Source organism: Lissotriton vulgaris, chromosome 8 (genome assembly GCF_964263255.1).
Source record: "Lissotriton vulgaris chromosome 8, aLisVul1.2, whole genome shotgun sequence".
NCBI lineage: Eukaryota > Metazoa > Chordata > Amphibia > Caudata > Salamandridae > Lissotriton > Lissotriton vulgaris.
The window spans coordinates 1419437573-1419452141 of record NC_141696.1 but is presented as its reverse complement, the minus strand read 5'-3'; the positions used below and the strand labels follow the sequence as shown (position 1 = coordinate 1419452141).

Sequence of the window (14569 nt, the reverse complement as noted above, 5' to 3'; positions counted from 1 at the left end):
CATCACACCCCTCACCATCACACCCCTCACCATCACACCCCTCACCATCACACCCCTCACCATCACACCCCTCACCCTCACACCCCTCACCCTCACACCCCTCACCCTCACACCCCTCACCATCACACCCCCTCACCATCACACCCCCTCACCATCACACCCCCTCACCATCACACCCCCTCACCCTCACACCCCCTCACCCCCTCACCCCCCTCACCCCCCTCACCCCCCTCACCCCCCTCACCCCTCTCACCCCTCTCACCCCTCTCACCCCTCTCACCCCTCTCACCCCTCTCACCCCTCTCACCCCTCTCACCCCTCTCACCCCTCTCACCCCTCTCACCCCTCTCACCCCTCTCACCCCTCTCACCCCTCTCACCCCTCTCACCCCTCTCACCCCTCTCACCCCTCTCACCCCTCACAACCCTCTCACCCTCACACAGCATAACAAAACATAGCATAGCATAACAAAACATAGGATAGCAAAACAAAACATAGGATAGCAAAACAAAACATAGGATAGCAAAACAAAACAAAACATAGCATACAGCATCACTCAGCACACTACAGCATCACTATGCGCTACCACAGCATCACTGAACGCCACAGCATCACTCGTTCGACATCACAACATCACTCAGCGCCACCAAAGCATTAATCTGTGCAATCATTCAACAAAAACTGGTTCAAATATGTTCTCTCAATGTTTCAAGCTTTATTACAAATGTAACAAAAAGATGGTAATATTTCACTTCTGTTCTTGGATTTTTGACATAATAAAATACACTGAACATAATCTTCACAAAAGTTATTTACAAACGTTTAAGCTATTGCCATTATAAATTGCAATAACTTTTATTTAAGTATTAATTATTTTAAAAAAAGTAAAAGACATTGTTATTTGTAATACTAATACAGGTAAGTCACATAAATACAACACATATTGCATTACAAATGCTATAGGTGTCACATTTGCAAAAGTTATAACTATTGGTATTGTAAATGACAAAACTATTAATTTTGCTATTTTCAAAAACAAAACATAAATAAAAAATTTGTCAATTACAATACCAATAGCTCAAACTTTCCTAATGCGAGACCTATTGCATTGCAAGTGCTTGTTTTAGTCTGTTAGCACGAATTCTGTTAACTAGTTTCTCCTACCGCAGGCACGGCATGCTTTCATGCAACATTATTATTAGCGGGTTTGTATCGCGCTAGGATCATCTCCCGGAGGAGTATCTCCGCGCCTTTGAGAAACCTTTCAGCTTGTAACAATAGGTAGGCAGATGGTAGTAATTAATTAGGAAATAAAAAGGTTTTTAACTGTTTCCTAAATAGGAGATACTCCTGACAGAGTCTCAAAGAGAGAGGAAGGCTGTTCCACAATCTTGGTCCGGCAATGGACAATGCGCACTTTGTAAATTACCATGCTTTTTAGGTATTTATGTGTTCATTTTCAACCCAGATAAAAGAAAGGCATTGTCATTTCCAATGCCAATAGGTTAAACTCTTACAAATGCTGACCTATTGCATTGCAAAGGCTTGTTTATCTTATACAGGAGGGCAGGTATTTCTTATCCACAGTCTCAAAGTCTCGGTACTCAGGCTTTTGAAGTCAATCGGTTCAGATGTATCCTTGATCGAATCCTGGCAAAGCACAGTTCTCAACTGCTGTCTTTTTTTTCTTTGACATCACATAGAATGCCATCTGTACAACTATAACCCACCCTCGAACCAACTAAAACAGGTGTAGGGATAACGGTGAAGCTCTAGGAAGTCTCACAGGGGTCTGGATTTCAGAGGAGGACGTTTGGCCCGGAACGACTTTCGAAAGCAGAACGTTTCTTTCCAATTGCTGGCTACATTGGCAGCAAGCTTCCAGCTTTTTTGGATGTCTAGGAGTTTTGCTTTGCATTACCAACTGTAGCGACTTTCCATGAGTATTCCCATACGTTTTGTACACAGTAAGCATTACCTAACACGTGCATTTCCGCACTACGAAATGTGACGCTAAAGCCTGAATGCAGAAGCGTTTTCGTTATTCCCCTCAAGGTAAGGCCCCTTTACCTTTCTCTTGCACCCTCTTCAAAACAGGATTTAAGAACATTTAATTTTTCCTCAGATTTTTCACACACACTCACTCCTAAATTGAATGGAGGTGCGTAAAAAACCTTTGCAAACATTTCAGATTACAAAGCTCATGGAGGTCACCTGTCTTGTACAAGCTTTTTTCGACTCCCAGGGCAGCCATGTTCTAATTGTGCTGACTCTGGGGGAAATCCCTTCCGCCTCATGGAGGGTGTTCAGAATGAGAACCTCTGTCACCCTGCACTTCCGGGCAGGTCCTCAGGGCGTCTAGCTTTACCTGAACAACCTGTTTTTGAAAGGCCTTGAAGGCGCTAACTTTCCATATGAGTATTGAGGCTGCCTTTACTCCTTTCAGACTGCAAGCTTCCCGGATTTTCTACCACCTCACACCTCCCTCTCCCGCTGTCCTTGCAGGGATCTTCCCCCCTTTGAGACCGTTAATTAAAGAGTACAGCATTTATAGCCGGATTCACAAATGTAAAGGTATTCCAAATAGTCTACCTATTTCTGCAGGAAGAATTTTAAGAAATCTGCCAAATATCTGCAAATCGTTTGTGGACAAAGGGGGAAAACCAGTCAAGACCATTGATTGCTGTAGGCATGGCTCAGCGGTCGCGGTAAGGGAGGATGTGGCATAACTGGTATTTTTTCTTTAAATTTTTGCAGTTTTACATAGCACGCACTTCACCCTGAGGTATTTGAGCGCTTTACACGAGCGCCAGATATTTTACACAAGTCCCATATTTCTTTTTTAAGGCACGGCGAGATGAAGTGGTTTGCCCAGAATCACAAGAAGTTGAGCGACGCCGAAATTCTAACTTGGTTCCTCTGGTCCAATGTCGGCAAGTCTGGCTGTAACGCCACATCCTTCCTTTTGTGCACAGAGAGGGCATGCTTGGGGCTCAGCTCGGGCGCTCCAATTCTCTTTTATTTAAATTCCCTCCTGCGCCCGGCGTCAAACTGTGTGATTGTGTACATCGATGGGACGTAGATACAGCCGGGCTCCTCTATTCAGGCGGAAGAGCGTCACCCCACTGCTTTTCAGCAGTGCAAAAGAGGAAAAATAAATTGATAACACACAAAATATGCTGAATTTGTCCCCGTGTAATTTGTCACATTCAGTAGCATCCAGGTTGTCTACTCTACATTCAGAGCAGCAACAGGGGCGGCTCTAGGCTCATGGCGGCCCTGGGCAGGGAGCGTAGGTATGGGGCCCCGGAAGAGGGGGTCCGGGTGGGGCGGAGCCCGGAGGCCTGTGAAGTGGGGATGGGTCAGGGTGTTTGGAAGTGGAAAAGGGCCGGAGGCTGCCAAATCCCTGCTAGGGGCAGCCACGTAAATATGTATCCATCCTCAGAGGATTATTATATTAAGGATATAAATTGGTGTGGTGGCCCCTGGGGTTTGGTGGCCCTGTGCAGGTGCACAGCTTACACATGCCTAAGGCCGCCCCTGGCAGCAACCTTCAGGCGGTGCGGGATGCTTCTTTATTTTTCCTTCCAACTTGGTCCAAAGCAGAGACCGTGCTTCAAGGGCCATCGTCCATCCTTTTGTTGGAGTCTCATTTTGCCTCGGAGCTGTCTCAAGCCCAGCACCTAGATGCTAATGCAGTGGAGGAAAATAAAGGCATACGCAATACAGGAACCCAATGTGAAGGGTTCAGAGACCTGGTTGGTGTTTTCTGGTTACTGCTTACTAAGTCAGTGTGTACCAAAAGTGTGAGAGAGAAAAATTTCTTTCTAGAGTCCCCTCACTCACCGGGGTTGCCCCACGGTGACATGCTTCATCATTGGGGCCATCCCAGTTCTCTACGAAAAGGGGCGTGCTGCGACAAGGCGACTACGCTGGAGCACTTGTTTTGTGAGATGACATCATCTCACAAAACAAGTGCGACTACGCTGGAGCACTTGTTTTGTGAGATGACATCATCTCACAAAACAAGTGCTCCAGCGTAGTCGCCTTGTCGCAGCACGCCCATTTTCGTAGAGAACTGGGATGGCCCCAATGATGAAGCATGTCACCGTGGGGCAACCCCGGTGAGTGAGGGGACTCTAGAAAGAAATTTTTCTTTCTCACACTTTTGGTACACACTGACTTAGTAAGCAGTAACCAGAAAACACCAACCAGGTCTCTGAACCCTTCACATTGGGTTCCTGTATTGCGTATACTGACTGGAGGCCGACCTGGTCTGGTTTAACCTCCCTCTCCCTCCATTTTTTGTTCTTGGAAAATAAAGGCAGCCAGCTTGTTATCACTTCATAAGTGCTTAACCGCTTCAGCGTGAATTTTCGCGCTGTGCTGAAGATTCTAAAACTGGCGTGGTCGTGACTGAACGGTTCCGCCACCAGCACAGCCCAACCGACGCTCGTGACTGAACCGTTCCGTCATGAGCATCGAAGTGGATATGAGAGTCTATGAATTGGAGGCAAATATTTGACTTTGTTCAGCCTCTGTATGTAAGAGATGCGCATGCACTGATGTGTATCGGTAGGAGTTACGCTGACTTGAGTAATACTTTCAATTTTATTTTTCTATAGCATACTCCTCCCCGTGTAGCATACGCCTCCCCGTGTAAGGTGTCGGAGAGCTATAAATCGCTCACTCTTACTACAGAACCCATGAATCATGCAAATGTGAAAATCCATGTACAGAGCAGGTTAACCGAGACGATGAGGGTTACAAGGTCTAGGAGTCACATCATCCATAGTGGTAATCATTGTATATTAACAGTGATTGGTCTGAGCAACACTGTCCGGATTTAAACCCTAAGCTGTGGCTAGGGGCTGTCTTTTCTTATAGGACCTTAAGGCTGATCATAAGGGCCTTTGGGTGAGAATAGAGCAACTCAAGACTGAGAAGAAGCAGTATTACTTTTTATTTATAGAGTCTTATACAGCACAAACAAACACGAGGATATCTGAGCGCTTTACAATAGAGTTTAAAACCTATGCCTTGCAGTTTGCATGCAGCTCGTCTCACTATGCTACATTAGAAGGATTGAAACTTTAAAACCACAACTAACAAAAGGATCTCTGGGACAAAAGCAGTAACTCTGCAGTATCTACATGCAACAGAAATTAATGACCTTCATGTTACATGTTGAGCTTCGTAGCGGGCACGTTGGCCCTCTATGCTACTTTCAAAACAGATTAGGCAAAACCGAGATATCTCCTAGCAAGTGCATTAACCTCCAGAGTTATCTTACCATTATTCTGCTCCCCTGAAGATTGCTTGGCACACAAAATCCCTACAGCACGTGCCCCGCTCAGTTTTAAATGAGCTAATTAAGTAAAGCAGAAAATGTTATCTGGCACATTCGTCCTTGTTGCCAAGGTCTTTCCAGCAGAGAGATATATATTCTGTCAGACTCTGCTTTCGTAGCACTGCCCCTCGTGACTCCACCCGTTTTATGCTGCCCAACCTTGGCTCCAGGTTTGAGATACAGGAGCATTTTTTTCCCCTTGCCAACACTAGAACTGGGCCATGATTTTGCTTCCAGGTTTGTGTTTGAAAGTCCCACTCAGGTATTACAGGTTTACGCGGCTCCGAGTAGAGCTGCCCACCTCTGACCAGATTCACCTGGTAGCATCCTTTATTCACCGAAGCACTCTGTTTGACAAACAAATGAGCAAGTCTAATTGTCCCAGGGACGCCATTGCGGTAAATGTCCGCTGGGAAGAGAGGCGGGAGCCGCACTCAAGCAGGGCTTTCAAAGGACACCGCTTCATTGTCTGAAAGAACGACTCGAACAAGGGGCGGGCGTCGGCGCCTTAAATGAAGGGGATTCCTGTCACCGCAGGTAGAGTTGAGGTCTGGGCACAAGTCCTAAAAAAAGAAGTGGGGGGGTCTAACCCGGTTAGGCAGTATGCAAGTGAAATCATGATCACAGCACATGATATCACGGCACGTGACATCACAGGAAGTGACGTCGCTGGAAGTGACATTACTGGAAGTGACCAGGTATTAAGACCTCACACACATGGTTATCGAGTATATCATGAGTACATTTAAGCGCATTGAAATTTAACAAATGAAATTTGGCGTTGGGGTTGTGCCAAAAAAGCGGCGCAATCCCGACGCAAAATCTGAGCTTCAACGAATACATGTATTTTTAAACCCTGCCACAAAGAAATTGGCAACAAGGAGAAGCATGGTAGTAAAGTTGCTATGCTAAATTGGTTGCAAAGTCTACATTTTAAAATATTTGATTGGGTTAATGCACCTGCTATGAAGGTGCCCAGTAAATCTCAGGGAATAGTAATAATGGTGAGATATATATGGTGGTTATTGCACTTGCTGGAGAAATCTGTGTTTTGTGAAGACCAAGATTTGAATCAAAATAGTAGAGAATTTAAATGTGTCTCCTGCAAAGCACATCATGTAACATGTAGAGGACAGATTTGTATTTTATGTAGATAGTAAAGTGGGGTACTGCTTTTAACACAGAGACCCTTTTACCCGCAATTCATAAATTGTAGCCCTTCTAATGTAGCACAGTGAGATGTGCTCTTGTGATTCCTGCAACTGGTAACCCTGTCTCATGTTACTCATCTTGTACATAGATTTACACATGTACATGATTTATTGTCTGTGTATAATGTGTATGTTATGTAAAGAGCTCTGACACCCTGCATTGAGTTGCATAGCAGTATAAATGAAATAAATTAGTGCTTTTGAAATTATTTGTGTAAATACTGGGACAGACCAACACATCTGACACTCTTACAGTGTATGCGTCTATTATATACAGGAACTGAACAAAGGCGAAAACTGCCTGTCAAGTACCTGTGAAGAGATAACCAGCTGTGTGCCTTTGTTTCCCTCTGTGGCATTTACATTTAAGTGTGAAGATCCTGGCATCCTCCTGTCAGAATATTCAAACAAAAGAAGGCCTGATGGCCCCTTGACTTCAGCCAGCTGGAGGTGAAATAAAAGCTCCCTCACTGCCTGCACGTTGCTGCTTGGAATGGAAAGCAGACCACGTGTTCTGTTTTACACCGGTACAAGTTCAGCATATTTCTGTGGGGCCCAATTTCTTGGCCGGGGGGGCGGCATCCACCCTGTGAAAAGAGTGGGTGGATTCTGTGTACCTGCGAGTACCCTCTACTTGTGCCCGGGTTGAAGTGGTCATTCGGACACGCAAGACAGTCCTTGGGGTGGAGGCGGGCAGGGGGCACGTACCTCACTGTGAGTTTCAGCCGCCGCTTACATCTCCAGTGCTCATATTTGAGTTCTAATCCTGGCTCTTATTTACGCGGTGTGTACCGAAGGGCAAGCCCGTCGCCTTCGGGGGTAGTTACTGAGGAATATCAGACCCTCCCTTCCAAAACTCAACTAAAAACTCCCATGTGGTGTTTCGTATAGCGCTCTGAAGTAATAGAGGAGGCAGGTAGCGAGCGCTCTATTAAATCTGAAAACAAACGACTGCATTTGCACTCTTAATGTATATCCCACAGCGAGAAATTTGCTGAGTATGGTTATCATATGGCTACGTGTCGCAAAGATACCTCTGGCTGATTTCGTGCCAGTGTCCTTCAGCCAAACAAAGAGGCCTCTCTCCTACAGATACCGAGATGGGCAACGAATGGTATGCCATGGTGGCTCCGCGTGCAACAGAACCACATAGCCACGGTGCCATCTTTGGAGGGTCATCAGGCTGGGCAGCCCAGTCACTCTGCCAGCCTTGGGGCTTTAGCCCGCTCTTTGGGCACGCGCTTAACAAAACTTAGGAGTAAAAGTAGGAAATGTTCCTCTTACATTGTTGGAAAATTCTGACATCTGAAATTTGAAAGAGCTCCTGTGCCCCATAAGAGTACTTGGATGCACAACCATTTCCACATACACAACCTGTTTGAATTGCTGCACACAGGAATGAGTCTTCAAAGTATGAATGTATGTATGTGGTACTATTTATATAGCATGAGCTTAGCCGAGAGGCTGCGAGGCACTGTACATGGACCAAAGCAAAGGCAGTGTGTGGATGAAGGGGCATCTGGTTGTGAAGAGTGACAGTGGACTGATATTAACTAGTACATCCTGATTCATTATGTAGCATTCTTTGAAAAATTGCGTATTTCGATCTTTCCTAAATTGGAGCAGGGTTGGGGGTTTCCGATGGATACAGAGCTGTCAGTTCAGATCCTAGTTGTATAGATTGGGAAGGCCTGTTGCTTTATTTTTAGATCAAGTCTACCAGACAGCACAGGCTGCTTAGTAGCAAAAGGCATATTGTGAGCTCACCAAGAACTTACAGGGTTTTACAACCCACTCATTGATCACTATTTTTTGGCTTTGTTGTCGTCTGCTTGCTTCTTAGTCAATAGCCGCCCTTGTCCCAGCTTGCCCATCTCTTGTTTGTCCCTCCTCTGGAGCCCAGCCTCTTTACCATCTCTATGTAAATGTGTTTGTACTTGTATAGCGCACAGCTACCCAAGAAGGGTCTCCCGGCGCTTGTACTCATACAGCTGAGGAACCCTTCCTGGCTTTCCTTGTGAGGTGTCCACTCCTGGACACCCCCATGGTGAAACCAGGAATCCCCAGCGCTGTTGGGGGCCGTTGTGGAGATTAAGCAAGCTATTGCCCAGAGTTGCAGCGTGGGGCCCATAATTAGAATAGGCACTGAGGCGAGAATATCAGGTCAGAGGAATTTATGAGCCCGAGACCCGCTGAGGCAGGAATCGAACCCTGGTCCCGGGCCAGAGCTCTACATCAAGGTTTGCCGCTCTAACCATTTGAGCCACACTTCTCCACTGAACGTCTAGCTTCTTCCTTCCACTAGCCACCACTAGGAAACAACTTTTATTTTCTTTCTTTTTTGCTTAAGCACTTGCCACTCCCATGTTGCTCTGCCTTCTGCTCTGCAATTCCCTTTTCACTCCCAGTTGTCCGCAATCCCCCCACGAATGCCCATAGTCTTTAAAAAAATATATAATCATTTTTAAAAAGGTTTTTTTTTGGCGAAGATTAGGCAGTAAACTTCTATCAGCCCAACTGCCTTAAAAAAAAAGCTTTTGTGCTTTTTTAATGTTTTTTTTTTTTTTTTTTTACTGTTTAGTTTCATTTCAGAAACTGAAGTGGTGCCATATAATTTTGTGCGCACAAATGCATAATGATTCTGACACGTCGTCACATGCGCACATGCCCATTAATTAAAAGGACTTTGCAGACAAATATTTTGTGTACACCCAAAAAAAAGGCTATCATGACCATCCCAATGGGCCAGTGAGCATTAAAGAATTGCAAGAGTATATCGCACACAAAAATATCACAAATAGCTATAGGTGATGAATATAAACCACCTTTTATTTATTTTTATTTTGATTAAGTTCTTTGTGTTTATTTACACCAGCCCCTTTCTCTTAGGCAGCGAATGGAAAAAAGATTTTCGAAAAGTAATTCCCATCCTGTGGAAAACTTCAGGGAGGTGTTCATATAACATGGGAGTTATTGGAAGAATAATCCTATATGTCCCCAGGGGCAGCTTGTTTTCTTTGTTCTAAACATTTTCCTCTCATTGTGTCGTCGCATTTTAACTCCACTGTGCCTTCAGGGGGCACATCAAGACACGGTCTTGGTGTTGATTGTGTTTTAAAATTGTGGTAAACGTCATTATCTCTGGAACAAAATGCTTCAGGGTTGCTGTTTTTCCATATTTATTTTCCTGGAGTCTGGGGCTTCAAAGATAATCCTTGGGATACTTCCAGACTGCTGTATCTAGCCTCCTCTCTGTGAATGGCTGTTGAACATTAGAGCTATCATTTGCTCTGTTCCACAAGATCTCCATCAACTTTGGGGTGATTCGCACCACATTATCACTCTGAAAATTCATTCACTCCTAGCAAACCACATTAGCATGTTTGGTAAATACCCACAAACGTGTGAGTTTGTGGGTGTTAACTCAACTATAGACGGTGTTCTAGTCAAGGAACGCCTGCAGACCTGGTACCGTAAGATCTGATAACACGTACATTTCCACACGTTGAGTTAATTTATTTAAGGAGGGAAAATTCTCACCGCTGTTGGTTGTGCCAGTCTGAAATACGATTTTTGTCCTTGTAAATCAATGCACACAGGTTTCAAATTTGGTGGTTTGTGGATCAACTCCTTTGTTTCTGGTTTGTGGCTTCCTCTTGCCACATTAGTTTATTTTGGAAAATGTCTTGGTTTCGTGCAGCTGAGCCAATTGGGTTATCACATCTGGAAACAACAATTCCAAAACAAAAGTGCAAGTCTGGAAAAAAAATGTGTGCTTGCAGTGAGGTTTTGTATGGTAAGTCTAGTGATGTGGTAGACTTGTGATGTTTCCCCAGGTCTGATTGAAAATCAAAGGCCGCTTCTATACAGTTTGCTTTGTGTGCGATATACATTATCCATTGCTAGTGTTGAGCCCTGGATTGAAAAAGGCAGCAGATGGTAGCGTAGGAGCGCATTGATTCCATAGTAGCCGTATGTATGTGCCGTCCTAAGTAGAACTGATGGGAAACACAATGCCTGTGCTGTGCAACTGGACAATTGCAAAGTTTGCTACTCCTCAACATATCACTACATTGAGGTATCTTCAACTAGAATGGTGATCTTAGTTATTACTGTATCACTAAGTTCAACTCTTAACCTAAGTAGAGTTCTCAGCAGTGATGAGCATAAATGCAGCACCTTCTTTGCAATTGTCCATCAATGTAGTGAATTTGGGGCTGGGGTTGTGCAGTCATATCTACAGGGTCAATGAACAGAAGTTGCAGGACAAACTGCTTTCCCGTTTGCTGTAAATCAGTAATTTTTTTAAAACCTTGTTGGGTATTTCATCAGCGTTAGCTCGTTTTTACTCTGCCTGTTGATAGGGTTCTGCAGTCATTAACATTAGAGCTGCAGAACCTACTTAAATTGACTTCACTGTCTTGGAACATTTTGAAAAAAGAATGATGAAAAACACTTGCAAACTTTACTTGAGCGTGAATAGCGACAATTGCGGTTTAAACCCATAAAAAAATATTCCGCTTGTGTTAGGTTGGGATTTCCCGGCTTAGTCTAGGTCTGTCGTCGTTGGATCGAAAAGGATTTTCCCCAGCACGCCTTGCCTGTGTCTCCTGTGCTTAGTCCAGGCTGCATGGACCTCCTACAGCCCAGCGTCCTCCTTTCTCCAAAGACATTGTTTTGTTCTGCTTCCGCCAGGTGACCAATCCCTGACCGGGCATGCCTGTTATTCTAAGCGATACTCCTCAGTGAAAAGTACTCCTGTGGCTGAATTGTCGTCTTTGCTAAAGTTAATGTGCATGCAGAGATGGCAAGCTGCTTTTAGTTGAAGGGCTGAAGGCAATTAGCCCAAATAGAAGCAGTGTGTGGCTTTCCAAAATGATGTCACCCTGAGCAAGACAAATACTTATGAGATCACCTAGGGAGCTTTCCTGGTATGTTAAGTATTTGCTTTGTCCTTCCAGGTACGGATGGATTGCATCTGACCCACAACAAACCTGCAGCTAGGATTATGCTACTGTGTGAAGCAGTTTGTGTATTCTGTCATGCCTGATTATTTAAAAGTATTTCGAACCAGAACTGTTTATGGAGTGACGATAAGGGAGACCCATACAGATGTGGTCTATCCTTCTTCTGTTGTTGTTTAATTACGTTTTGCTTTTCTTTTTTTCCAAGGGAGCAAATGGAGCTGCTGGAAGAAGCCAGGAAGATGGAGGTGGCCAAGTTTCGGTACATCCTCCCGGTGTATGGGATCTCTCAGGATCCTGTGGGCCTGGTTATGGAGTATATGGAGACTGGATCCCTGGAAAAACTCTTGGCCTCCGAGCCACTGCCGCTGCCTTGGAACCTGCGCTTCCGGATCATTCACGAAACTGCGGTGGGCATGAACTTCCTGCACTGCATGTCCCCACCTCTGCTCCACCTGGACCTCAAGCCTGCCAACATCCTGCTGGACGAGCACTATCACGTCAAGGTATGACCGCCGTAGGCTGTAGAGTGCAGATAACCGTGGGTAGTGATTTTAAGGGGAGGATAAGGTCGGAAGTAGAGATGGATATGAGAGTGTGTATATCATTGATGCTGCATTACATGGGACTGGAGGGCCTGTCTGGATTCGTGATACCCAAGCCAACTCATTTTACTTTCCCCTATTATTCTGGTGTAGCTCCTTCATTACAAAATCGTTGCACTTTGTCTCTAGTTTTCATAACAATCTACCCATTGCAAAACCTGCCTCTCTCCACCTCAGTATTTAAACAGATTCACACTTTTCTGCTTATATTTCTATGCATGCATCTCATTTTGCCTTGGCATCTTGTTTAATAGTTTAAATCTTGTCCTCGTTTCTCTTTTAAAAATAAAAATAAAATACCCTGGATTCAAGGGACCTGTCTGTCTTAGTGTTTATTCCTGGCTTTTCCCATAGAAACGAATTGAACGTTGAGTAGCTTCAACACCACCACCATTTGCAGTGCACTGATGAATCCAGGTTTCATCCTTGGGGTGGCACGGAGACTTCTACCCTTGAGTTTGTTGGAGACTTATCACATGGGTCTGAATAAGGAGGGTGCTGGTTGTGCTTACCTTCCACTGCCCTTTGGCGTGCTCGACCATACAGCATTCCTGTTCAGTCGGTGGATCCCATTTTTTCGAGTGTCGTGGCTCTGGAGTGGTATTTACACTTGTGTGTGGTTCGCGTCCTGATAGGTACCTGTAGATCTAGTCCCTTTTCAATGCGATTTGTAGCAGCCCTGGCGTTTATGTTCACTCCCGTGTGATCGAAGCATCGGTAAGGAGCTGCTGTGGCGTGGTTTTATATATCCATTATTATGCCAACACCCAACCCTGTCTGACATGGGTGTGAAGATGGACATCCTCTCCCCTTCAACGCAGCAACCCCTCTGGTTGCTATCCAGGACTATATTATAAAGTACCCCCTTCCTCATAATTTGGTTGTCATTAAATCAATGGCTTCCTTCTCTACCTCAACCATGCTTCTCGTCTGTCTGCTCTGCACTCCTGGTTGCCTTGTGTATTATCACTCCATTGCATGCCTGTTGGCGAAGCCTGAAAGTGTTATTTCAGGTTACTCTCAACTTCCAGCCTCATGTCACTAAACGGTGCCTATGTGCATCGTCCGGTTATTTCTGCTGAAAAAAACTCAAAGCGCCTCTTGCAGCTTCAGATGTCCTGTCCAGAGTCGGAGCAGAGGGTCTGCCTAGCCTGAAGGGTTGTACTGCTATTGTTTCTAGACTATCCACCCCTTTACTTACCCTGTTGAAGATGGTTTTCAATGGGTGGCCCATGTGATCTAGGGATCTCAGAAATTAAAAAACACTTTTCTCATGTTTTTTATTCGCACTGGCTCCCTGGGCACTTGCATATTGATTTTAAAACTAAGCAATTCAACTTACAGCGTTCTGATCGATGCTTGGTGACCAGCACCAAGGACATTTAGATTCTTGCAATCCCGGATTAATTCCTCTGTTGATCAGGAGTTTGGATGTGGAACGGTATTTCCCCACATATGTCTTCTTTCCTGACTTTTAGCTTTAGGATGATCAGCGAAACACTCATACCACTGGCATACCCGTCCTCTTGCTGGTATTGCTTGTTAGCTGGGACCTTGAGTCCAGCCATCAGAGCATCTCATTGTCATAAGAGTGAAATCAGCATGGAGCTTCTTTCATGAACTGACTGGTTGTTTGGGGGACTTTTTCTTACCTTGTATTGTGGCGGCTGTTTTTCTTTATTTCTACTTTTCACAGCATGTGTTATGTGAGTTTGTTTTATTATTTATTTCCTCTTCATAATTGTTTTTTAACTGATTTGCGTTGTATTCCCTTCATGCGATTCCTTTATTTGTAATCACTGTATTTTTAGTTTTTGCATATATTGCCTCTGTGGGACCCATTTACATCTTGGAGTTGAAGCTTTGTGCTTTCTTCATTTTTGTTTATTTTTAAATGGCAAACAACCATTAGGATATAATGGGACAGACAAGATGTGGTTTAAAAAGGAATTGGAAGGCAGGTGTAATCCACCATAAGCAGCTGGCCTGTTAAATAACAGGCTGCACAAGTTCTTTTTGACTAAAACAATCTCTGCTTGTTTCGGTGGCACTGCCTGGTTCATCGCCCCATCACTTATTGCGTTCTAGCCATGTCCTCAATCGCAAGCAGGGATTTAATGCATCTCTCATCTCACCTAGTACCCAAAACACCCAAACTGTAACCCACTAGCCAAACTATTTGCTAACACCGCTTTTATAATCCTATAACCTCACAGTAATCCCTGACATGTGGTGATTCTCTTGATGGTAAACAATCTTAACCAAAGTGTATGTCTCCCAAACCTACTTGGCCTTGAAAGATCAGTGTGTATTCAGGGATTTGCTGTCATTTTGGCTGGCTCTATTTAGTAAGAGTCACAACAATGCTTCCATGTCATAGCCTTGGTTAGCCAATAAGCCACATTTATCCTGGGATCACAAGATTGCAAATGATAACCA

At 44.6% G+C, this 14569-nt stretch overlaps 1 protein-coding gene across 1 annotated transcript in view; it reads left to right on the top strand.

Annotated features, from left to right (window-relative positions):
* RIPK4 (receptor interacting serine/threonine kinase 4) overlaps positions 1-14569 on the top strand; it is a 72201-nt gene that overhangs the window by 32909 nt on the left and 24723 nt on the right. The window contains exon 2 of the mRNA XM_086935440.1: positions 11734-12031. Coding sequence (XP_086791566.1) covers positions 11734-12031 — 298 coding nt within the window. The remainder of the gene's footprint in view (positions 1-11733; positions 12032-14569) is intronic.